The 25,231-nt window shown below is 35.8% G+C and overlaps 1 protein-coding gene across 1 annotated transcript in view; it reads left to right on the top strand.

Moving 5' to 3' along the window:
* The window catches only part of Asah2 (N-acylsphingosine amidohydrolase 2), an 87,352-nt gene extending 68,496 nt beyond the window's left edge, over positions 1–18,856 (top strand). The window contains exons 16-22 of the mRNA XM_015498881.2: positions 997–1,036; positions 1,941–2,036; positions 5,159–5,254; positions 7,523–7,669; positions 10,562–10,621; positions 13,540–13,628; positions 16,158–18,856. Coding sequence (XP_015354367.1) covers positions 997–1,036; positions 1,941–2,036; positions 5,159–5,254; positions 7,523–7,669; positions 10,562–10,621; positions 13,540–13,628; positions 16,158–16,347 — 718 coding nt within the window. The 3' untranslated portion in view covers positions 16,348–18,856. The remainder of the gene's footprint in view (positions 1–996; positions 1,037–1,940; positions 2,037–5,158; positions 5,255–7,522; positions 7,670–10,561; positions 10,622–13,539; positions 13,629–16,157) is intronic.
* The last annotated feature ends 6,375 nt before the right edge of the window (positions 18,857–25,231 follow it).

The raw sequence follows: 25,231 nt of genomic DNA on the forward strand, positions 1-25,231 counted from the left end.
ATAGCTTCCTGTTTCATTCCAGACAAATCATCAAATCTTTACAATATTCTTCAAGTTCCTCTGCAGGCTCTTTGATGGGATTTCTTACCACTGTTTCCTTGCTCACCCCTGCTTCAGCTACCCTGTGTGTTTGCATTGGCAAAGTGTTCTTATGGAGGGACCTACATAAGCACTTCCTTGACTCACTAAAGATGGTCTTGATTCAAGCCTTTAAACTTATGGTTCCTTCTGCCTACAACACATTCCCTCCAGTTATCTTCATGGCCAGATCCTTTATTCTTTCAAGCCTTTGCTTAAATCTCTAACAGGGATGTCAGTCATGCTCAAACTATATGAAATAGTCTTTATCCACAGTTACTGCCACCACTGTCACCTCAACTCCTGCATCAACACCTGCATCACTGCCATTGTCACCACATGACCACCAAGCTTCCTTTTCATTTTTACCCTGCTTTATTCTCTAGAGCGCTTATGTCACCTCGCATTTTTATTTATTTGTTGACCTCTCTCCTCGCGGGAATGTAAACATTGTACTCCTGAATTATTAGCACCAAGATGTGGGCTGTATTTGTGGTAGGTACTCAATGTTTCATTGAAGAATTCACCATCTGAATCAAATGGCAAGTTCTTTATAGGCAGGAATAGTAGTAGTACACTTTCTCCCTGCTTTTGCTTTTATTTACATGGATTACATTTGGTGTTTTTTGTTGAATCAATGAGTAGATAATGATGAAGACCTTTTGCTGTTGATATTCACTGATTCTGTACTCCCCTAGTATCAAAATGACTGTCGTCAGTTTGAATTTCTGTTGAAAATAGGACAGTACAGGAAAACCCCCTCAAATTTAGCTTCGTAGCATCATTGAGTTCCTACATACTTCACTGTTATATGATCTGAGCCAGGGCATTTTTAAATTTTTACTAGAAGTCTCTCTGTACACTTTGTACACATTCTGAATAGGAGAACGTTTACATAATTCTGTTTTCTTGACTTAGGACCATGTCTGGAAGAAGACTTCGAGAGGCAGTTCAAGCAGTAAGTTAAATATGAAATAAAATTCCAGACTTTCATATTTGGTGAAGAGGAAAGAATTCCCTATGTCTTTTAAATTATTTTTTTCTGATGGCTAGAATATTATACTTCTTGAAATTAATGGCTAGAGATTAATATGGGTGGTGTAAGAACTAGACTTTAAAAATACAAGGGAATTATTATCCAGTTAAATACATATTTTATATGTATTTATGTTTAAATAATGTAAAAGTTGATAACAGTTATATGGATTAAATAGTAAATAATCCCTAAACTTACTATTTTAAACTTTATAAATGGTATAAATAAAATTTATTACATTTTGGGCATTCTGTTTTTTAATCTATATTTGTGGTTTCCTTTATATTTGGAAACTATTATAAATGGCATATAAAATGACATAGAAATAGATGTGTTGTTACTTGGAACTATAAATAACTATCAGGTTAGCCATCCATCCCATCCATTCATTATATCTTTTAGGATATTGATTTTTAAAAAGCCCTTTATTTTAGTAATAACTAGACTTTACATCTGCAAAATGTGACCATTAATATGTTCAGAGGGTCATTGACATACCCAACTGTAGTGCAGAGTTAACGTTGCTAACTTTTCATCAAGGACTCTGATACTTCTGCATTCCTTGACAGTTTTGCTCATTGAGAACAGTGTTGTTAAGAGACACATCTTACGATAGAAATTCACATAAGTGATTGCGCATTCAGTTCTATATAAAATAGTCTTTACATGATACCACTACCATCATCAGTCACATCCACACCAGCATCCACACTGGCACCACCTACCCTTATCACCATAATGATCACCATTCTGGAGCCATTAGTCTGGGATGATAATAACTTTAAGATGGAGAATAATTTTACTGGACTCTACTTTTTCCTCCTAGGAATTTGCATCTTATGGAATGAAGAATATGACTATTATCATTTCGGGTCTGTGCAATGTTTATTCACATTATATTACCACTTATGAAGAATACCAGGTAAAGTAAAAAGCTCTCATCATTTACATGAATTACATTCTGGCCAAGACTATTGTGTCCTATGTACACTTCCTAAACTTCTGCAATCATGTTTCTGAGGGATGATTTTGTTTTAGGTGGGGAATATAAGCTAATGATCAGCCAGAGGTTGTATTTTGGAGTTCCAGGTTCATAATTTCCAAGTTCAGGTCAGAATTCTAATCTCACTGACTTACACCTTACCTAGAAAAAATGACTTTGTCAGGGGTACTGGTAATAAGCTTAAAAATAACTATCCATAGTGCATTTTGTGCTGTAAGCCTCTGCAGAACCTGGGAAAACTCTCACTGACAGCAGCTACTTAGTTACTAGTTAGGCACTTTGCAAATGTAATCTAAGTAATCTGTGCAGTATGTGCTAAGGTAGGGTATTATTATATCTGCAATGAAGATTAAGAAGCAAGAGATTTTAGGGGAGCTGGTCTCTGGTGTTGCTTCTTGGTTTACAAATAGTCCAGAAAGCAGCCCAAGTACTTTTTATTTATAGTAAACACATTAAAACAGTCAAGAGTTCCACAACCAATGATTTCTAATATACACCTGCTGTTTATATCATGGTAATCCACACAGATGCACATGGTGATACCAGAAGTGAAATCTACTCTGTGGCCCTCCATTGGCTTTGCTGAAGGTCCCTGACTTGTAAAAATCCTGTTTATGCCTTTCAACTTTCTGAAACTATAAAACACCTGAGATAATCAACTTCTAAAGAGGAAGGTTTATGACATCTCATAGTCTGTGACTGGGTGGACCCCCTGATTCATGGTAGGGGTGCTGAAGGGCAATGGCAAGAGTGTGTGGTGGAGCAAAGTCATTCACCTCATGGCCAGGAAGCAAAAATGAGAGAGGAAAAGCTGGGGTCCCACTGTCCACTTCCAGGTCATGCTTGCAATGACCACAAGACCTCCTACTGGGTCTAACCTCTGAAAGTTTCTACCATCTCCCAAGAGCACCTTGATAGAGACCAATACTTTACCACATAGACCTTTGGAGGACATTCCAGATCCAAACTATGGCATTTTTGAATATGAGTTCTTAACTAGGCAAACTAGGAGAGGGATGATTACATTCTTTTTTCACCATTATTAAGACTGTATATAATAAACAACAATAATATTAGCAAATACCTCTGTTTTTGTTACCAATAGTAATCACAGATATTTTAATATGACATAAAATGATTGCTGATCTGGAAATATCTTTTATTCCTTTCTCTATTGTAAAAGCAGAGTAGTAGCTATTAGATCTTGTGTTTCAATAGCATAACAAAGCATACTGGCTAGCAAAATTGGTTATTATAGTTAGATAAATGCATTTTAATCTAATTCATTTCCTTTGTCAATCTCATGTTATTTTATTTTAAAATCACTATTCTAAGAGTGGTCCATAGATCCAACAGTCTGCCAAAGGAGTCTATGGCACAAAGTTGAGAACCCCTACCAGCTTGTCTTCTGGTCCAGGGGATGTGGACCTGCAAGGATTACTATGAAGTCATTAAATAATCAAACAGATAAGTACTAGTAACAGATGCTGTACTAGTCACTTTCTGGGATATAACAATGAAAAGACTCCGTTCCTGCCTTCAAGACCACTGGAAGCTAATATCTAGTAGAAAGAGAACAGATGATCCCATTTCTGTGAAAGGTATGCGCAGGTGATACAAAAACAAGGAGAAAGAGCACTAGTCTAGTGTGTGTATTTGAGGACAGAGACTGGAAGATGTAACATTTTGTCTGAATTATTGAGAAAAAGTGAGTGTTCGCCAAACAAATAAAATTAGGAAAGTGTTCTATATTGAGGGGAGTGAACACACACAAAAGACCAGAGGGACAGACTTAGCACATTAGTGGACCATAATTAGTGAGTGTTTGGAGTAAGTATGTTGAGGGTGGTGGTGAGACAAGGGCTAGGACGGGGGCAGGGGTTAGTTGATGGAGAGTCATCTGTGTAGTGTAACATAACAGAGCTTTGGCTCAGTAAGGAAGGCTCTGGGGAAATGCAGTAGGATTCAAGCAAAGGAATGCTTCAGTCTATTCTGTGATTTAGAAAGGACGTAGGATAACAGTGTGGAGAATGAATGTGAAGGCCACGTATAGAGACACAACTGATTATGAAGTTGTAGCTAAGATCTGGAAAGAGATGTGGGTTTTGTACAAGAATTGAAGGCACAGGAAAATGGACAGACTCAAGAAATTTTAAAAGAGGGAGAATGACATGATTTGGAGTCTTAGAGGATGTAGGATGAAGGAGAAAGAAGAGTGTAAGTTGACTATCAGAGGATCCTTGTGTGAGAATCTGGAAGGATGGCATTCATTGGGATGCAGAATGTTGCCAGGAAGACTGGTGGTCTGGAACGCGGTGTGTCCTTTTGTATTTGATGATGGAGAGGGTCCTGTGGAACAACCAAAGGCCTGGTGCTCAGGTAGAGAGAGGGCCTTTTGACTCTCATTCTTAGTGCTGCTTGAGTTAAAATTCCTTCTCCAGAGAGGACTGTTAATACCTAATTGATCCAGGAGTTACTATAACTATTTTAACCCTATTTTTTTTTCTCCTGATGTGTGCTCTTGGGAAAATCACTTCACAAACACAAGCTCAAGAGCTGGTACCCTCTTTCAGATTGAATGGAGTGGTAATATCAATGGTATAAGCAGAGATATTAATGGTCATTAATGGCCTTTTTAATTAATTTTTTATATATGACAGTGGAATGGATTACAATTCATATTACCCATATAGAGCACGATTTTTTATATCTCTGGTTGTATACAAAGTATATCCACATCAATTTGTGTTTTCATACATGTACTTTGGATAATGATGTACAACACATTCCAGCATCATTTCTAACCCCCTGACCTCTCCCTTCCCCTCCCACCCCTCTGCCCTAGTCTTTAATGAGTAACTTATGAGACCCATTTACTTGGGCTGGTAAATGGAAATGCCCACATTCTTTTTTTTTTCTAAATAATATTGAAGATGAGGCTGGTTTTGAATAATGTGGATATCCAACCTAAAATGTTACACCTCTGTGAATGGTTTGTTTGAAATATGCAGAACTGTCTATATCTCTGTTTGCTTCTGCAGGCTCAGCGGTATGAAGCAGCATCTACAATTTATGGACCACATACTCTGTCTGCTTATATCCAGCTCTTCAGAGGCCTTGCCAAAGCCATTGCAACAGTAATTAAATACCCGCCGTGTGTGTGTGTGTGTGTGTGTGTGTGTGCATGTTTGCCTCATGGGGAGAAGGTATAGAGGGAGGAAAGAGAAAACATTACCTTCATATGTTCAGTTTCTTTGACAACCTTTATATTAAACAAAAAGTGCATCTACCTGAAATACATACAGGGTTCCCTACAAGAAACATAGCTTTGTGATATTTCTTAAGAAAAAAACCCAACATTTTACTGATAGTAAAATTCAAATTCAGTTAACATCTTTAGTGGTGGCATCTTTTTCTTATATTTAATTTTTTCATTCTCACAATTATCATGAGAAGAAGATATTGTTTGCTTTCATTTTTAAGATGAGCAAAAAGGCTCAAAGATAAGTCTCAGGCCTACTATAATTATATTTGGATGTTGGACCAGTGCTCTGTTATCCTTGCCAGATTGTCTGACTCACTTTAAGAGTTGAGTAGTGCATCAATTGTAGGATGCCAATTTTCCACATTATAACATCTCTAAAACTGGGGTGTATCTTCTAATCAGAGAAATCTTACCATTATAATTAATAGCACTTTTTTTTTTACTATCTTGGTGATTAAAAACATAATATAGGTCATTATTGTGAGTGGATGCTTAGATTTTATGAAACACAGTATCACCTTGGGATGCACACTACCTTGGAAGTGCATCTACCTGAAATATATACAACTGAGCAAGTTTACTTAATTTAAAGAAACTTTAATTGTGGAAATCGTTCTTTTGGGATACAGTTAATTGTGAAGCTGCACCTGTGGTACCAGATTAGTCAACAAGTAGGATAAAGATTTTAAATGATCAATAGACCCTTATATAATAACATACAAGCCTCTATAAAAGCTGTAAAATGATTGTGGTGAAGCACAGACAATAAGGCCTTTTGAAAGAAAGAGCTTGGATATATGATATAGGAATAGATGACATTGCTGTCCTGTAGGTACAATTGATCAAATATTGGCACTTTCATATGCCTCTGCCATTTGTTTCTCATTGTGTATAAAAATTTCTGCATGTTGTGTTTACTTTGCATGTCTTTAGTGGCATACACCTGTAATCCCAGCAGCTTGGGAAGCTGAGACAGGAGGGTTGCAAGTTCAAAGCCAGCCTCAGCAATGGTGAGGCAATAAGCAACTCAGTGAGACCTTGTCTCTAAATAAAATACAAATTAGGGCTGGGGATGTGGCTCAGTGGTTGAGTGCCCTGAGTTCAATCCCTGGTATTCCACCCTTAAAAAATTACTTGATTTTTATTTTATCATAGTTTCTCAGTTTAATTGTGTTACTTTTTTGATGTAAAATTATTTGTACTTTCATTTTTATTATAAAAGCTAAAACTACTTGTGGAGTATTTAAATTATATAAAAATATAAACCTATAACCTATCCTTAGAAAGAACTATTGGGTAACTTTGGTTGTAGCCAGAGATTTCTAGTTCTTCTCACAGAAACAAATTCTTCAATTATGGAGTTTATTTAGTGAAGAAAACTAGTTCAGTCTGTGAAAATTTGATCTCCTTTACAGTAGCACATTTAAGACTACCTATGTGATCTTGAAAAAATGACTGTCTTCAAGTCTATTTTCTCACTTTCAAAATGAGAATGGTAATACATACCTGTCCCATATTGCTGTTGTAAAGATAAATACACATTGTGAAGGTTAAATAACATTAAATATATACCAAGAGCTATTAAGTTTGAGATTCACATTCTGAGGAAACTATTAGAAATGGTAAATTTTGTGGAAAAGAGACTAAACCAGTGAGGATGTCAACTGATCTTAAATTTTTAAATTAAAATGTGTTTATTATTTTCTTTAATTGTTATAGACAAAAATTCAGAAGGAAAATTGGTACTGACTCTAGGAGAGTTTCAACACTTTTTGTAGATTCAGAGAACAATTCCAGTGTCATGTTATGAAGGCTTATCATGTGTTAAGCTCTTGTCCTAAGGCCACACAATTTAAAAATGGCTGCCCCAGAATCTAAACTTGAGTATTGTGCTTACAAGCTTCCTCTCTGATCCCTGTACTACACTTCTCAGGGGAATAAAACAGAAACCTCTGACCAAAACTTTCTTCTAATGGCAAAATATAAATGATGGTCATCCAGGCTCACATTTTGTTAAAGGTTGTTAGCTGTGTGTGTGTGTGTGCACTTCCTTTAATGAAAGCATTATTTCTGGAGATGGATGTCTAAAAGGATCTTTGATTCCACATTGTGTTCCTTAAGCAAATGCTCTCTGTTTCAGGATACAGTCGCCAACATGAGCAGCGGTCCAGAGCCTCCATTTTTCAAACAACTGATTATCCCACTGATTCCTAATATCGAGGATAAACCACCAATAGGCAGAAATTTTGGAGATGTCCTAGAGCCAGTGAAACCTAAATACAGAGTGGTAAGACTCAGAGAGATGTTTTAAAATATTTAAGAGGACATGTTTTTGGAGGTGAAGGGAAGGATATTGTTTAATATTAAAACCTACTACTAATCATACCATAGGGCAGCTTTACCAGTGATCATTTTGAGAGTTATTTTCTGTAGAGACTCTGTAATAACGTAAGTAAAGAGAATGGGAAATGTTTTTATTTTTCCGGGGGTAATTATGTAAAATTAGATTTCTATACTATAAAATATTATTTTTTTCTTAAATGGATGGTGAAAGAACCATTTGCTGGCGCTGAGAGAATATGTCTTTTAAATCAAGCATATGGAAATGAAGCAGGATCTTTACCTGTGCGTTTTATGTTGAGTGTGTGCTCTACAGAGTCTTGCTAAATCATTTCCAATAGGTGGGTTTTCTTGTTTGTTTGTTTGTTTGTTTTGGTATGGATTCCTTAGGAATTTCAACATATAGTATCATGTCAATTTTAAAAAAATAGCTCTGTGTATGTTTTCTGGATGTCTTCACTTTTTTTTGTTTTGTTTTGTTTTTGTTGTTGTTGAATGGTCTAAAACCTTCAAATACAAGGGTGAATAAAGTTGTGAGAATGGACATCCTTGCTTTGTTTCTGATCTTAGGTGAAAAATATTCAGTGTTTCCCTCATTTAATATGACACTTTCTTTAGGATTTTTGTATATGACCTTATCAGGTTGAGATAGTTCTTTTTGATGCTTCATTTGTTCAAATTTTTACTTGTGGTGGGTTTTGGATTTTTGCAGATGCTGCTGAGGTGATCATGTTTTGTTTTGTTTTTGCTTTCTACTCTATTAAAATGGTATATTGCACTGATTTTCAGATATTAAATACTCTTTCATCATGGCGTATTCATGCTTTTTCCTGCTGCTGACACTAATTTGCTGATATTTTGCTAAGGAGTTTTATATCTTTGCCCATGAGGGATATTTGTAGTTTTCTTTTGTTCATTGTCTTTGTCTGCAGAGGTTGCAAAGAAAAAATTGGATAGCATGTCCTCTTATATTTTCTGGAAAAGCATGCAGAAGATTATTTGTATCATTTCTTGTGTGAATATTTGATTAGATTTATCTGCAAGAGTCTATGGAATTGGGCTTTTATTTATGCCAATAATTTTAATTACTTATTTAATTTCTGTACTTGTTATAAGCCTACTCAAATATTCTATTTTTTTCCTTTGAGTCTATTATAGGTCTTCCCTAGAATTTAACTTTCTTTTTAGTAATCTTTATCTTTCTAGCAATTTCCATTTGTCTAGAAACTTTCCCACTTTGTTTATGTTGTTTAAGTTGTTGGTACAATATAAAATTTGTTATTCATAATATTCCCTTATAATCCTTTTAATTTCTCTAGGGTTGATAATGTTGCCTCCTATTTCTTCCTGATTTCAGTAATTTGTGTCTTCAAAGAACTAGATTTTAGTTGTATTGCTTTTATCTATGGTTTTATTTATTACTAAGCTTTTTAGGAAGGGCCAGAAAAACTTTTAGTCTAGGGCAAATCCATTCTCCCCTACCCCTCACCCTATCCCACTGAGGTAAAGCTCTTCTTAATTATAAAGTTTTCTAATCTGGTTGATGGAAACAGAACTTTTTACAACTCCATGTGAACCTGGGGATTCTTCCACCTAATTCTTTCAGGTGAATCTTTTCTGGTTTCAGGTAGCTCCCTTGCATGCTTGTGCACTTAAACTATGCCTTCTGCAAATTTTGAGTTCTCACCCTTCCCTGCCCCATTAATTCTCCTTTCTATGGTACTCTGCTCTCTGGTACTCTAAGCTGTGAACTTATTCAGACTTCCTGAATTCCCTCCTCCATACCTTCAACTTAGGTAGACTCCCTGGCTTGACTTGAATTTCTTTTTGTGTTATGGCTTTTAAACTCTGAAGGCATTAACTTGGAGCAATTGTTTAAAGAATAATAATAATAAAGAAGAGACAAGGCACAGAGGCAGGGAAGTTGGCAGAGCGGTGTCCAAGCGGCCATGCTTATTTATACCAATAGGTTACATTAGGTCATTAGTACCATAACCACATTATTGTTTAGAATATCAATAAGGTTGCTTATTGTGCACTTACATTTCATAGTTACAATATGCAATGTTAGGAGCTTTGTGCAGTTCTCAAGAAAGTCCATTGTGTGAAGTTACTGTTAGGCTGGTAGTTCCAGGAGTACTGGAGCTTGGTGAAACACTGTAGTTATCTAGCAAATAAGTTCTTCTGTTCCCAGGAGCTATGTGCCTGCAATCAAGGTGGAGGCTTGATGAGGCTCTAACACAGAGGCATCTCAGGGCATTGCCATGCCAGATAGACATTGCACATATATTAGCTATGTTACTAGATCCTAAGAAAGATTGCAGGGCATTCTAAGGGTAGGAAACAGGGTGCTTGTTACCCTCTAGGAGTTTGCTCACCAGGGGAACGCTTTCCTATATATTTCCACGGTCAGAATCTCTACACAATTGTAGAGCTTACATTCCTTGTTTTCTACCACTCGGGGATTGCTTTTCAGTTTTTAAATTATTTCAGGTGGTAGAGTACTGCACACCCAGAGACTCCATCTTATAAAAATATAAGATAAGTCATACATGGAGTGTTTTAACTCCTCTTATTTGATTCAGCCTATTTCCTGGGTATGTGTGGGAGGGAGGCATGAGAAAATTTCATCTATATCTGAATCTACCAGAAGAAAATTCATTGACCCCATGTTCATTGTTACAAGGGTATTTCTCATCCTTTTCTTAGAAGGTAGTCATGTGATTAAATAGAAAAGAATCTATATAGGCATCCAGAACATATAGTAGATAATGACTTGAATATGAGTACAGCAAAAATTCTTTTATTAGAGCTCACTAAATGAAATTTTTATTTCTAGGGAGAAGTTGCTGAAGTTACATTTGTAGGTGCTAACCCAAAGAATTCAGCAGAAAACCGGGTAAGCATCAATTGTCTTTACAAATTTAAATTCTTTTAGAGGTTCACAACATAAAGAAAAAACGTGCAAACTTGTTTTGCATCTTATTTTTTGAGGTGGGAAAATATGCAGTGGATAAAGTTAATGTGAAATGGAGTCTGGAAAAACAGTACACAGGAGACATCTAACCTGGCTCTACTTAGGACACATATGGCACAGTTCATATAGGACTGTGTTGTCTTTTTAGATGATGTTTGAACACAATCTCATTTATGTACTCATATTTAGAACTCCAATAATTTGTCAAAATAATTAAAGGGCCAAGCAAGTGAACTGTGTCCTTAGTTCTGTCTCCCTCCTCCGTGGGCCTCTCCTTCTTCTCTAGTATTGTTGCCCCTGGTCCCACCTCCTTTGCTGGGGGATGGTTACGGATCCCTGGGTGGATGCCTTGTGGGTGTGGGTTCTGACCCACGGGCTTTACTTTACTTTTTATTGACTATTCCCTACTCTTGACTGCTGGCACTAACAGGGTGCTTATTTATTAATCTTGCAAAATGGCATCAGAACCACTTGTACAATGCAAAAATGAACACTGTAGAAGTATATAAAATAGAAAGTGAAAGTACCCTTCTTCTTATAAATCTGCTTTTCAGAGGAAGTGTACTATTAAGAGGTCATAACATAGCATTTTAGACTTTCTTATAGGATATAGACTTTCATATAGGATCCATGGTATCTCCTACTCCATCTAAGGCCTTCCCAACTAACAGAAACAGTTAATAGGCCCTAACTAGACAGAAAAATTCTCTTTATAAGTTGCTATGATTATGAAAATTTCTTTTCATGACATATATGATAAATTATTCACATATGCAATGTATCTAGTAATAAAATGAAGTAATCTTACTCTTCTATGGCTTCCTTAGGATAGTCTTAATAACCACACAAGTAATAATGGGATACATTCTGGTTGCAAAAATTTAAACAGTGAATAAATCCGTAGAGGAAAACAAAATTGGCATATGAAAATGATTTCAAGGTTGTATATTTTACGGGGCTAAGAATGTATTTGCTTTATCCATGAGCCATTTGCCTAGGGTCCATAGTCACTTATAATCTAAAATACCTTTCTTCTAAATGAGCTTTCCTTTTAAAATGCTGGTATAGCCATGATAACCATTGTGGCCCTATGACATTGTCAAATATGAGATTGGGGGTAGTGTTCTGCTTGAATAGTAAATATGTACCTATTTGAAATAATTTCACTGGGAGATCAAGCTATACAAGGATATTAACATGCTTATAATATTATTTTCTGAAGATATTGGAACATTATATCGGGCTTAGCTGTCATCCTATATCCTTAAGGTAGAGAAGCACTGTCATCATTAATGCCATGGAGAAGCAGGAGAACAAAATGCTTAAATGAGTAAAAACTATAATGAGAATAGAATTAATTTCTATGAATGCTCAGGGACTTTGTGCAAAACAATTTCTAGTACCCTTTATTTTTAATAATCATTATATCATCATCATTACTATTTAATGCATGCTTATTAGTAGTAGCTACTAGCCTAAGTACTTTATATGCCTCATCATGTAAATCTCATTTAATCCTCATTACTGCCCAATACATTGTTTTACTGTCCTTAATCTATAGATGAGTAAACTAAACCCTAGAAAGATTAACTAATTATGCATCTGGAATAGTTTATGATACCTGTGTTTTGTCCCCAATGTTTGGTGGCTTCTACTAGTTTTCCAGTTGGTATTCTAGATGTAGTAATTAGGATCCATGGTATCTCCTTCTTCATCTAAGGCCTTCCCAACTAACAGAAAAAGTTAACAGGTCCTGGGCTAGGGTTGTGGCTCAGTAGTAGCGTGCTTGCCTAGCATGCATGAGGCACTGGGTTTGATTCTCAGAACCACATAAATGTAAAATAAAGATATTGTGTCTACCTAAAACTAAAAAATAAACATTAAAAAAAGAAACAGTTAACAGGTCCTAACTAGACAGAAACAGTTCTCTTTACAAATTACTATGGTTATGAAAACTTTTTTATTGAATGCAATCCATCAGTTGAATAATTAGAGAAGAATTTTATATAATTACATGGCTCAGTGTAAGTAAGCGGTATATTCAATAAAGGGTTATTTGAGCTCTGGTAAATGACAGGTGTAAAGACTATGATGGATAAAGCTGAATTAAGCACAAGCCCTATCTTTAAGGGTCATAGTCCAAAGGATTTTGAGGGAAATTAAAGATTTACGGTCTTTGCATTGAATAGCTTGTCATATTATTCAAATCTGTACTTTATTTGAAGCTGAATTCTTGGTCTGAAACAGATTGCTGTGTTACAGTGATCTTCCAATAGGGAAATAAAATCTGCTTATGATATGGTTTATGGGAATCCATTATGACAAAATAGAGGGACTGCCTTTAGCACCACAGGACAGGGAAGGTTTAATATATTCTTTTCAGCGCTTTCACTCAGGGAGGTGCTGTAACTAATAATTCATTCACTTGGAGATGGAGAGATGAAGAAATTTTTCCATTTTTCCTCCTAAATCACTAGGCAACTAGAGAAAGCTTTAGAATATAGATCAAGAGACACGTCATGAGAAGCCTTGACTTATGCCTTTTTTAAAGTCTCCAAGTTTTATTTCGAGTTTCTTTTCAGCTCTAACCTCCAAAATTTGCTTTGAGCTCCATAATTACACTTCCTTCAAATTTCTAAAAATGTCTTGGTTTTTAATAGACTGGATAAGTTAACATTATGAGGCTATGGCACAGGTTAAGCGGAACGCTTAAGAATTCAGATAAAATTCAAATACATTTTCATACAAGGTTGACATGTGGTCATCAAAAGGTCTTAGTACAGAAAGGATCCTTTTTGTGACTGTGCAGTGCCTGATGAGTTATGTTAATTGCATTTCAGACCCACCAGACCTTCCTCACTGTGGAGAAATATGAGAACACTACAGCAGCGTGGCAGATAATGTATAATGATGCCTCCTGGGAGACTCGGTGAGCATGACTATGGAATATTTTATCTTTGTATATGTGTAAAGCCTCGAAAAGAGTTGGTTAGTAATGCAGGAAAGGCAAATGAGAAGAATGACTCCATATGGTATTTATGGTATCAAAGTCCCCAGGATTCTCTGGCTTTATTTAATTGATTTTTTTAGACAAAACGGTGTGGTGTGTGCTTCTACAATGTTAGGTGCTAATGAGGTTATGGCTCCTGTCTTATAGACATCTTGGCAGTTTTTTTCTTTCCATGATTACAGGTATTACCCTTAAAAATTGACTAACCTTCTTGCAGATTGGTTGAAAGGGATCTTGGTTGAGGGAGTGGAGATGTATCTACAGAGCTCAATGTTCCTATTGGGTAAAGAACAAGTCTATTTTCAACTTGTAATGCTTGTTTGTGTATGGCCAGTAATTCTTTATTTGAACTATTGAAACTTAAGAAGTTACATTTAATTTAATTAATTACATTTAATTCTTATAGATGCAAGAAAAGAGGTAATAAGCTCATGGCATTCCTTCAGAGAAATACATACATTTCAGTGTCTTTTATTACCAGATTCTTGAGCTGAATAGATAATTTTAAGATTTTGACAATGTGTCTGAAATAAGAAAATATTTTTATTCTAAAGTCTATAACTCTCACACCATAAAATGTGGCATTTGGCAATTTGTGTCTGATTCAGATTGTTTTAAACCAGGTAATTCTTTGCATGCTGGTTTGGTTCACATGGTTAACTAAAAATAAGGATTTATCATATTGTGGTATTTTTGATAGCTATATATAATGTTCTAGTTAGCTTTGTGTGTCACCGTGACTGAAAGACCTGATATGAACAACTTAAGAGTTGGAAAAATTTATTTTGGCTGATAGTTTTAGATGTTCAGTTCATGGTTGGCCAACTGCATAGCTTTGGGCCTGAGGTAAGGGAGAGCATCATGGAATAGGGGCTTGGAGGAAATCTGCTCAGAACATCCAGGAAACAGAGAAAAGAAGCAGAAAGAGTTCCATTTATCAGAAACAGAATATTAATTCAAAAGGCATATCCCCAGAGACATACTTCCTCCAGCCACACCCTACCTGTTACAATTACCATCCAGTTAATCTACATCAGTAGATTAATCCACTGATTAGGTTACATTCCTCAAAATCTAATCATTCTACCTCTAAACTTTCTTGCATGATCTCACAAATGAGCTTTTGGGGGACCCCTTGTATCTAAACCATGACATACAAATACAGGCATGGGTTTTCTTTGGTGTGTAGGAATCTAAAATATAGGCAGTTTTTAAACAATACATATTTATTGTTAGAAAATGGTTATAGTGATAACAAGAAAGGATGATTTATTTTCAAAAGCTAAACTAGAATACCTGTCAGCACTGAGGATATGTTCAGACCTCTGCCTTGTTCATCAGGGTAGTTTGGTCAAATATTTATGGGGAGCACTGAGGCAGTCACTGAGACACACAGAACGTTGATCATACCCTCTGTGCCCGAGGTATTTACTTTCTGCACAGCTGAGGGATTGGCTAGTTATGCCATTGTGTTTCTTACAAAGGGTCTGGTCTCTGCGTGATCTGAGCCCATGTTTCTCTCATCTCACCACTCTTGCCCAGTTAACTGTTCCTGCAGACCTCTTTTCTGTTCCTTGGCCACTGCAAATTATTTTCTTCTTTGGGCACTTTGTATTCTCTGTATTCACTTTGATTTTCCTCCTCCAGGCATGTGTGGACTCAGTGTAAATGAGGACTCCTTACAGAAGTGTCTTAGTCTTATTGTCTTTGTTGCACTTATTACTCTCGAAATTCTAAAATGTATGGGTTTATTACCTTTATTCCCATACCTACACCAATAAAATGTTAGGTTCATGAAACTTTAAACAATCCTTTAAACCATCTTTATCTTGCTCACCACTGTATCTTTAGCTCTTGTGTCTCAAAATATACATTTTAAACAACTAAGTTGATATGAAAAGAAGTATCAGAGTCTGATAAGGACAAAAAGGATGCTATAGAAATTTAAAACAGGGGACATCTGTGTTCTGACGATCATGGAAGGCTTCCTGGGGTGGACAGAGTTTAGGTAGTTAGAAGGATAGAAGTAAAGATATTTCTACAAATAGCTGTTTTCTTCTAGAAAATAGGCATTTATGTCTATTCTGTTCAGTGTTATATCCTCAATGTCTAGAATAGAGCCTTGCTCAATGTAGGCACTGCTTGAATATTCATTGAATGAATAATCACAAATTTTTTTTTGGTACTGGGGACTTAACTCAGGGGTGCTTTACCACTGAGCTACTACATTCCCAGCCCTTTTACTAATCATACTCTTTAAAATTAATTAATTTATTTATTGGGTATATATGACAGCAAAATGCATTTTGATTCATTGTACACAATTGCAGCACAACTTTTCATTTCTCTGGTTGTACACAGTGTTGTACCATATGTGCAGTCAAATGTGTCTAATCACACATTTTTAAGAGTAAAATGGTGTTTTGCTTATTTGTTTTCTACCAACAGATTTTATTGGCACAAGGGATTTCTGGGTCGGAGCAATGCAACCATAGAATGGCATATTCCAGACACAGTCCAGCCAGGAATTTACAGAATAAAATATTTTGGACATAATCGCAAGATGGAGATCCTGAAGCCCGCGGTCATACTTCCATTTGAAGGCATTTCTTCCATTTTTGAAGTTGTAACTACTTAGTGAAAAGTTGATGTTTATTTTAAAGACCAGCTTTACTCTGTATGTACTGATTGCACATGAATGTGAACTACCATTTGGACTTCTATGATCGCCCCTGTTTGGGGACAGATAGTTTACTGCTAATGGGACAGAGGAGTATGTGTGTGTGTGTGTGTGTGTGTGTGTGAGAGAGAGAGAGAGAGAGAGAGAGAGAGAGAGAGAGAGAGAGAGAGGGAGAGAGGAGAGAGAGGGCAGGGAGGGAAAGAGAGGTGTGTCCCATTCATCTTACTACAGCGGCCAAGCACCTAGCAGTTCACAACCTAAAGCATGATTTCCCTGAAGGCTTTGTGATTGTTTAAGGGACAGTTCTCTTCCATACAAAGCCTCTGAAATGTTAGAGTTTTTAAAGATGTGTGAACAATATCTAGTCTATTCGTTTATAGAATTATTGAATGTCAACACTGGAAGACTCTGCAAAAATCCTCTAGATTAAGCCTTCCTTTTATGGATGGAAAAAAATGAGATTTTTTTTTTCCATTTAAGATTAGAATAAGGTTATAAGACCTTTCCTCCATTTGCATTTAAAAATATTATGTAACCTTACATAAATGTATGAGCTCGATTAGAGAAACAGAAAATTAGCATGCCAGTTTTTATACCCAAATAAGCATAGTCCATCAAAGCAGTCACTCTGGAGTTGGTATGCCTAGTTCAGAGCCGTTGATGATGCTCAAATCATTTCTTAATTTCCTTCAGAGCCCAACTGTGAGAAAGTCAGACTTGCAATATTTTGATCATGCCTTTTATTGCCTTAAGTGTCCTTATCCTGCTGGATTGTGTCTCTTATTCCCAAAACTTAATCTAAATGATTTTTGACTCTTTTCCAATCAAATTCACCCCAAACCACAAAGCTTTGTCATTAAGATGGAGTTTTCAATGGGAGTTTTACTGGCTGGAAGGCAGTCCTCAAAGGTAGGTTCTAAAGTCTCTTATCAATTCTTTTATCAGTTGCTCACTTGCTCATTCACATACTCACTTATGGACCTGTTCAGGTGTAGAATATTTACTAAATTTACATGTCCAGCATTGTCCTAGTATTTGGACCTTGACAATTAGTGAGATCATATTTGAGACAAAATATGTGTTAAAAGATAACTATTTTGAGGGAGAAAATTTTGAATTTGATACATAAGTTCTGGAGAGACATTTAAAAATCAGAAGTCATAAAATTGCATGTTGTGTGACTTCTGTGTTAGACATTCTAATTGGGGAGAATAGAGGCTGCAGACAATTTTGTAAATAACTTTTTAAAAGTTATTTAGGGGGCATTGTGAAATACCCAGCCGGATGTTCCAAAGAATGAAAAATGATAGTCTAACATCAATTGCCTGAAAGTACTAATTGCATTTAAAATTATCTAAGTTATCTAGGAGCTCCCAGACTGCAAAGTAAATTTCCAAACTCCAAGTCACAGATTTTTGTATGTGTGAAAAAGCTTTAACACGTTAGGACAAAATCAACTTTTATTTCAAAAACAAACTTTAAGATTTAATAATAATAATATTAATAATGATAATACTAACATTCATTTATATATAGCTGAACAACTCAAACATGATAAATTGAATTAGAATGAACCTGGAACACTTTTTGATGAATCAGTACTCCAGAGGGTTTTCTATGAAAGTCCACTGCTAAAGAATTAGCTAATGAGAATTTCCAAGGCTTGTTATCATTTTTCTTAATACCATATTGAGCATAAAAGTTTAGGAGCCAAAAGAACAGGTGATTCTGAAAGTAGTCAACCTCAACCAAAATAATAATTACATTAGAACTTATGATATGGGTTTTTAAAGTATTAATCACTACTCAGAAGAATTTATCAGTTATTTTCCAACATCTCCATTCCTCCTATTGAATATGTTCTCAAAAAGTTTGATTCCTTCTTGTTCATGGGCAACTGTATAAGGTGGTCTTTTTATCACCTGTGATCCTTCTGCCCCTCTGTTGAGTACTCTTGCTCCCAGATAGACAGACACTTATTACCTCACTAGCTATCACTTCTTCCATCCCATGTAGCTGTATTTTTTGTGGTGCATAAAAGTAAAACAGAATTCCTGCATTATAGGTACACCTGAGCATGAACCATAATAATTCACCTGAGCATGAAAGAATCCCACTAAGTATCTAATCTGATCTAATAATCTAAAAGCCGACTCAGTCTGTGTCTGTGACTGCTGTTGGGAATGGCTCATTGGAGCATAACCATGTGAAGGAAACTCCTAAGAATGGCAGGCAGTGTGGAAAATGGTGGGTTGGGTTGGAGGGAGAACTGTTTTGGAGAAGATTTTGTTTCTCATATCAAAATGTCTGTGTTTTATTAGTTGTACTCTGCCTATTCTGATTTAAATGATACTGTGACTTCTGCAAAAAACAATGAATGATTCTTCCAGGTCTGTATTTTTTCAATGAGTATTCTGTAAAACTGTTAATATTCAATAGAATATTTAATAATAAATTAAGAATTACACTTGGTATTTTCTAATGAAAAGTAATGTAGACAAATTAACACTTGTTTTTTTTTTTTTTAAGAGAGATATAAAGGTAATAGATTACATGTAAATCAGATTGGAGAGGGAAACAACTTCTGTAAAGAACCATTCAAACAAAATAGAGTTACTTCTTCATCAGCTCCTTCCCAACCTCTGAAGATCAACTACTGGTAAAACACATGTGGTTGGCATTCTGTGTACTTACTTGGTCAACTTAGAGTTTCCTAGGCAGGTAGCTAATTATAAAATTGTTTTATGAGCTAATTCTGAACAAAGATACCAATAACAAATTTATTTGTGAATATCTTTTTCCAATCTACTCTCTTATGCTTCTTTTACAGTGTAAGCAAGATCACTATACTTTTCTGAATCAGCACAAGGGTTGAAGCTTCAGGCAAATAATCTCATCACTAGATGGTCACCTCATGTATTCAGTGATTACAAATAGTATTTTTGGTTCCTGGGTACCCAGTGTAACTTTCTGGTTTATACTGGCTCTTGACATTAAGATAAGATAAGAAAAAAAAGATAAGAAAAATAAATAAATAAATAAAAGAAAAAAAGATAAGATGCCAGAGATAGAAGCTCACATATTCCCGTATGTTAAGGTTTGGGTATGAGGTGCCCCCCAAAAACTCACATGTGAGACTATGCAAGAAGGTTTGGAGGACAAATGATTGGGTTATAGCTTTACCTAATCAGTTAATTAATCCCTGATGGGATTAACTGAGTCGTAATTGGAGGCAGGTGGGATGTGGCTGGGGGAAACAGTTCATTGGGGGCGTGGCTATGGGGTATATATTTTGTATCTGGAGAGTAGAGGCTCTCTCTCTGCTTTCTAATCACCATGTGAGATACTTCCCTCTGCCATTCTCTTCCACCATGATGTTCAGCCTCACCTTGAGCCCCGAGGAATGGACATGGCTGTCTATAGACAGAGACCTCTGAAACGTAAGCCTCCAAATAAACTTTTTCTTCGCTACAATTGTCCTGGTAGGGTCCTTTTAGTCACAGTGGTGAAAAAGCTGACTAAAACATCACACAATTAGTTAGGGTGTATTCAATGGGAAGTAACAAAATATTCCTAATCAACAGTAGTCCAACCATTAAAGACCACTAACAATACGTACAATCTCACACTGTAATCAGTCTTGAGGTGGCAAATTCAGGTTTTGGATAGCCACTCAATTATGTCATTGAAACATTTTTAAAAAACATGTTGGCCTTAATTCTTTGGTTTATATTCTCAGTCAAAAAACGTTTTTATACAATTGCATACAGAAGGAAAAGGGGAGAGGAAAGTTCTTTTCAGAATCTCTTTTTGGAAGATTGAAGATATTTAGTGGAGCACAAGTAGAATTTCCCTTCAATTTCCTTGTCCAGATCTGTGCTGCATGGCTACTCTTAGCTGCTAGGGAGAATTGGAAAGAGAATATTTGGTATTATCTATTTCTAGGGAGGAGGCTAGTAATATTAATAGCAAGAATAAAGCAAGAATAGCAAGAATAAAGACATGGAGAAAGCAGATATTACCAAGCATGTCAATCAGGACAGATTAGATATGTAGCAACATTAGAGATTTATGAAATGTCCATTCTGGTCATCTGGAGAATCTGTTCTACATCTCAGGGACACAGCCTGATAGAAGGTCACACCTAAAACAGACTTCTATCATTAGGGGAAGTGGATCTGTGCTTCTGTGATTGGGGGTAGTGAACATGGAAATCACACATCAACTATTGAAGCTGCCACATGACTTTTCTTTTTATTACCAGCCCTGCAGGTTACCATAATATACAAGTGCTCAAGCCTCAGTTTCTTCATCTCAACATACCAAACTTAATTTCTCTTCAAAATAACTGGAGCTAGTTTTACTCTAGGAAAAATATTTTCAGAAAGAAAAGATGATGGAAAGGAATTACAATTTATATTACAGACTGTATGCATTCCTTTAGCAAATGTTAAGCACCTGTGTACTTTGTGACTGGCATTGTGCTAAGCCCCAAGGATAAAACAAGGATGAAGGCACAGCTAGTTTTTTCCATCAAGGAACTTAAGAGTTTATTGGACAAAGTAGACAAGTAAACAGGCAATCACTATACAGAGTGACAACATGGCTACAGTAGTTCAGAGTATTGGAGACAGCACCTCATTGGGTCTAGGTGATATTGCACTAGGTTTCTTAGAAGAAATGACATCTAAATTAAGACCTAAAATATATGTGAAAATTAGCTAGAAGGATAATGGTGTGTGTGTGTGTGTGTGTGTGTGTGTGTGTGAGAGAGAGAGAGAGAGAGAGAGAGAGAGAGAAAGAGAGAGAGAGAGAGAAAGAGACAGATCATGCATGTGCAGGACAAGTGGACTATTCCAGATAGAGAGAATGTCAAATAGTTTATCAAGACTCTAGTTAGAGAGCAAAGGAAGATTGGTCAGAGATATACTACTGAACTTTGCCTTCATAAATAGCAATTTGGTTTTATATTTGAATTAGAATCTTCTTCCTTAAAACTAATCACTTAAAACATAAATGTCCTAAACTGTATTTGCCCTTTGCTCTAATAATAAAACACACCCTTTATAACCAAGCCTATTGAGTTTTGTACCCAGTTTCCAGTTATACTGTTGTTATCCTCTGTCTCTGTGGATTATGACCCCATTTCTTTGAATTGAATTTACTGAGACTTATTTTTCTTTTATCTCATGTTTCCAAATATCTAATTTATTTTTGCATTGTTATATCTATTAAGGTGGGAACCCCAGTGATGGGGTCCAGAGTTCTAGCCTATATACCATAATTTCTTATGTATCTTAAAAACTAAGCTACACACATAAACTTCAAAGTAGCTTACCCTACACAATGCTAAGTTATCAGAAATTCTCTTTCTGTTGATTTTGTTTTTAGATGTGTTTTTGAATAATAAACAAGTTAGAAACCACAGTGTATTGGCTCAACACTAGCTAAAAGAAAATAGGAAATTGAAAATCCTATTGTCTGTATGCAAGAATCTGGAAACATTGACTTGAGTATTTTTTCTATTTTATTAAAGGTTTTCTGTTTAATATAAAAGATTCACCTTTTTTCTCTAAACTGGGATAAACTAAACATACCCAAGAATTTAATATTCTGGTAATTGCAAGCTTGGAACCAAGTCCAGTAGGGATACATCACATTCTCTAATTAGCCAATGACTGTGATGGTAGTGTAGAGGAAGATGTCCTTAAATGGTACTCAAAAAACTAGCCTGTGTGGATTTATAAAGTTGATGCCACCATCATGAGGAGAATATACACTCAGATGTTGTTTCAAAACAGTGATGGTGTTCTGCTGACTTGTGGGCTTTTATCTGTTTCTCTTAACCTCAACTCTTCACAAATGCAAAAGAATCTCTCATGGACTGAGGGGTAGCTTATAACCATAGATTGTAAATGGGAAGTTGTATAAAATGGAAGAGAAAAAACCCATGAGCTTTGGAGTTTGGTCAACTTGAATTATGGCTGTGGTCTTAAGAAGGTCATTCTACTTTCTTGGTTAATGAAGTGGTTTTAATAAGTTGATTATTAGAAGAGAATATTCAGGAAACTAACTAGCTCAAATATCAGTCCCTCCACTTAATCAGAGTCAGAGCTTGAACAAATTAATTTTGAAAAGCCTCAGTTTCTTCATCTCAATTTCTTACACCACTTGTATTTACCTTTCTAGATTGTGAGATTAAAATAAGGTAAAGCTGTTGGCACAGTGTGGGGTGTATATATATATATATATATGTATATATATATATATATATATATATATAAACAATTTACTTAGTTCTTATTTTTTTCCATTTTTATTTATGCATTAGAGTTGTACATAATGGTGAACTTTGTTGCTACATACTAAATATGCATGCAATATAACAATATAATTTGACCAATATCATTTCCCAGTATTTGCCCTTTCTCTCCCCCTCTTCCTCCTTTTGGTCCCCTTTCTCTATTCTACTAATTTTCCTTTAATTTTTATAGGATATCCCCCCTGCTTTCTTTTTATTTTTCCTCTCTAGTTTCCACATATGAGAGAAAAATATGACCCTTGACCTTCTGAGTTTGGCTTATTTCACTTAACATGATGTTCTCAAGTTCCATATATTTTCCTAAAAATGACATAATTTCATTTTTCTTTATGGTTGCATTAAAAACTCCATTGTGTATATATATATTATGTTTTTTTTTATCCATTCATTCATTGGTGAATACCTAGGTGGGTTCCATACTACTTAGTTGTTAATTTAGTTAGCCAATACATAAGATAATACATATAAGTATTTGGAAAATAGTAGGAACTAAAAAAAATTCTTCCACTGGAAACTGAATCATTATGGACCCTAAAGACACTATTCCTTCTCTAATTATTTTTAAAGATGTGCTTTGACATCTCTGAGATTAGTGTAGGAAGAATTAAAATGGAAAGAGAACAGAGGTTGTTAGAGTGGCCTAGACTGAGAGAGAATGGAAGCCAGAATGAGAACCAGAAGAATGGCTTCAGGAATGGTGAGAGGGGTGTAGGTGCATAAAACTTAAGAATTGAAATGGACACAACTTACTGATTAGACTAGGTGAGGAGTGAGAGGAGGAAGGCAGTTAAAAAACAATGAAAACCCTGAAATGTTGTTTGAAATTAGTAATAGTGAACTAAAAATCCAGAGTAAAAGAGACTTCAGGGAGATGGTAAATCTGGTTGTGGACATCTGAGACTTTGACAAAATGTCCAGGTAGCAAATTCCAGCACACATTGGGAAATGTGAGGTGGGGGCATTGGAGGAAAAAATAGAGCAAAAGATAAGAGATATGGGAAACATCAACTTGATTGATTGAAATCAAATAAATTGGTGATTTTGCTAGAAGAAGGGTATGGGGGGGGGGAGAAGAAAGATCGGAATGACAGGACTTTGGGACATATTTAATTTTAGAAAGAGGAAGGAGAAAAAAATACTACTATTAAGAAGAAGAAGCAATTACATTTAAGAGTTGGGAAGGAAGAATTCCAAGAAAGTTAATTACATCACATGTTATAGCGAAAATTGAAGGGATAAGGACTAGATTAAGCTCTTGAAAGTTGAATGTAAGCAATTTTATGAGTGGAAGGAGTTTGCGAAGCATGAATGAGTAAATATACCAGGTTGACTGGATGTGGGAGAGACTGTTAGTGGCCACACTTGTCTTCTCTCTTATTCTTCCAAAGTGATGGTTTTAGTTGGTCATGAGGAAGGACTACATTGCCCAGCCTGGGTGTATCTCAGGTCTGCATTTGGCAGCGAGATCTAGTGATCTGGCTCAGCTTTTTCAGTGGGATGAGAGAAGTGATGTGTTTTACTTCTCACCTGTGTTCTAAAGAGTCCTAGGCACACATTCCCTTGAATTTCCTTCCTAATAGATGTGTAAAAAACATGAAAGCAAGAGCTAGAGCAGCCATTTGAGCCTAGAGATGAAAGCTCCCTATTAAAGATGACAATAATACAAAAGATGCTCGGGTCCCTAACAATTTGGAGTTTTCACATCATCCCTAGATGGCTTCATCTTACATGATTAATTAAAGGGAAAATAAACTTCCATCTCCTTTTTCATCATAACATTTCATTGTTAGAGTAGCTGGAAGCTACATTCTAACTAGTATTCCAAGTACAATCCCCTGAAGGTTATCAAATGAAAAAACTTTCTTCTGTGGCTAGAACAAATATGAACATATTTATACAAAATCTGGAAGCAGATCTTGCTGACCTGTGGGAAACAGTATGTTGATCTGTTTTTGATTTTTTGACTCTTATGGGTTGAACTGTGTTCCCTCCACCAAAAAGTAAGTTGAAGTTTTAAGCCATCTTTACAAAAAAGAAGTCCTTGAAAGAGAGATACTCAGGAAGAATAAAATGTGATTATGAAGGCAGAGATTGGAATGATGTCTCTATAAGCAAAGGAATGCCAAAGATTGTCAGCAAATGGCCAGAAATGGGACAGAGGCTGGAACTGATTCTCCCTCACAGCTCACAGAACACCATCTCTGCTGACACTTTGATCTGGGTCTTCTCTCCTCCAGAACTGTGGGACAATATATTTCTGTTGTTTGAGCAGGCATCTGTTGTATTTTGCTATGACAGCAAGAGCACACTACTAAGCTGGTTAGTGGATTAATTTCCTCCTTTTAGGAATAAGCCCATACAAATTCGTGGATGCCTTCCAGTTTAGAGGATCTAATAGTTATGTCTTATTTTTACTTTCCTGGATAATATGGTCAGCTTATTACAACCAATTTTATCTTTTTTTGGCAATTTTAATGAATATCAATTTTATTAAAATATTAAATATAGCTTTATTAACCA

Source organism: Marmota marmota, unplaced genomic scaffold, assembly GCF_001458135.2.
Source record: "Marmota marmota marmota unplaced genomic scaffold, marMar, whole genome shotgun sequence".
Lineage (NCBI taxonomy): Eukaryota > Metazoa > Chordata > Mammalia > Rodentia > Sciuridae > Marmota > Marmota marmota.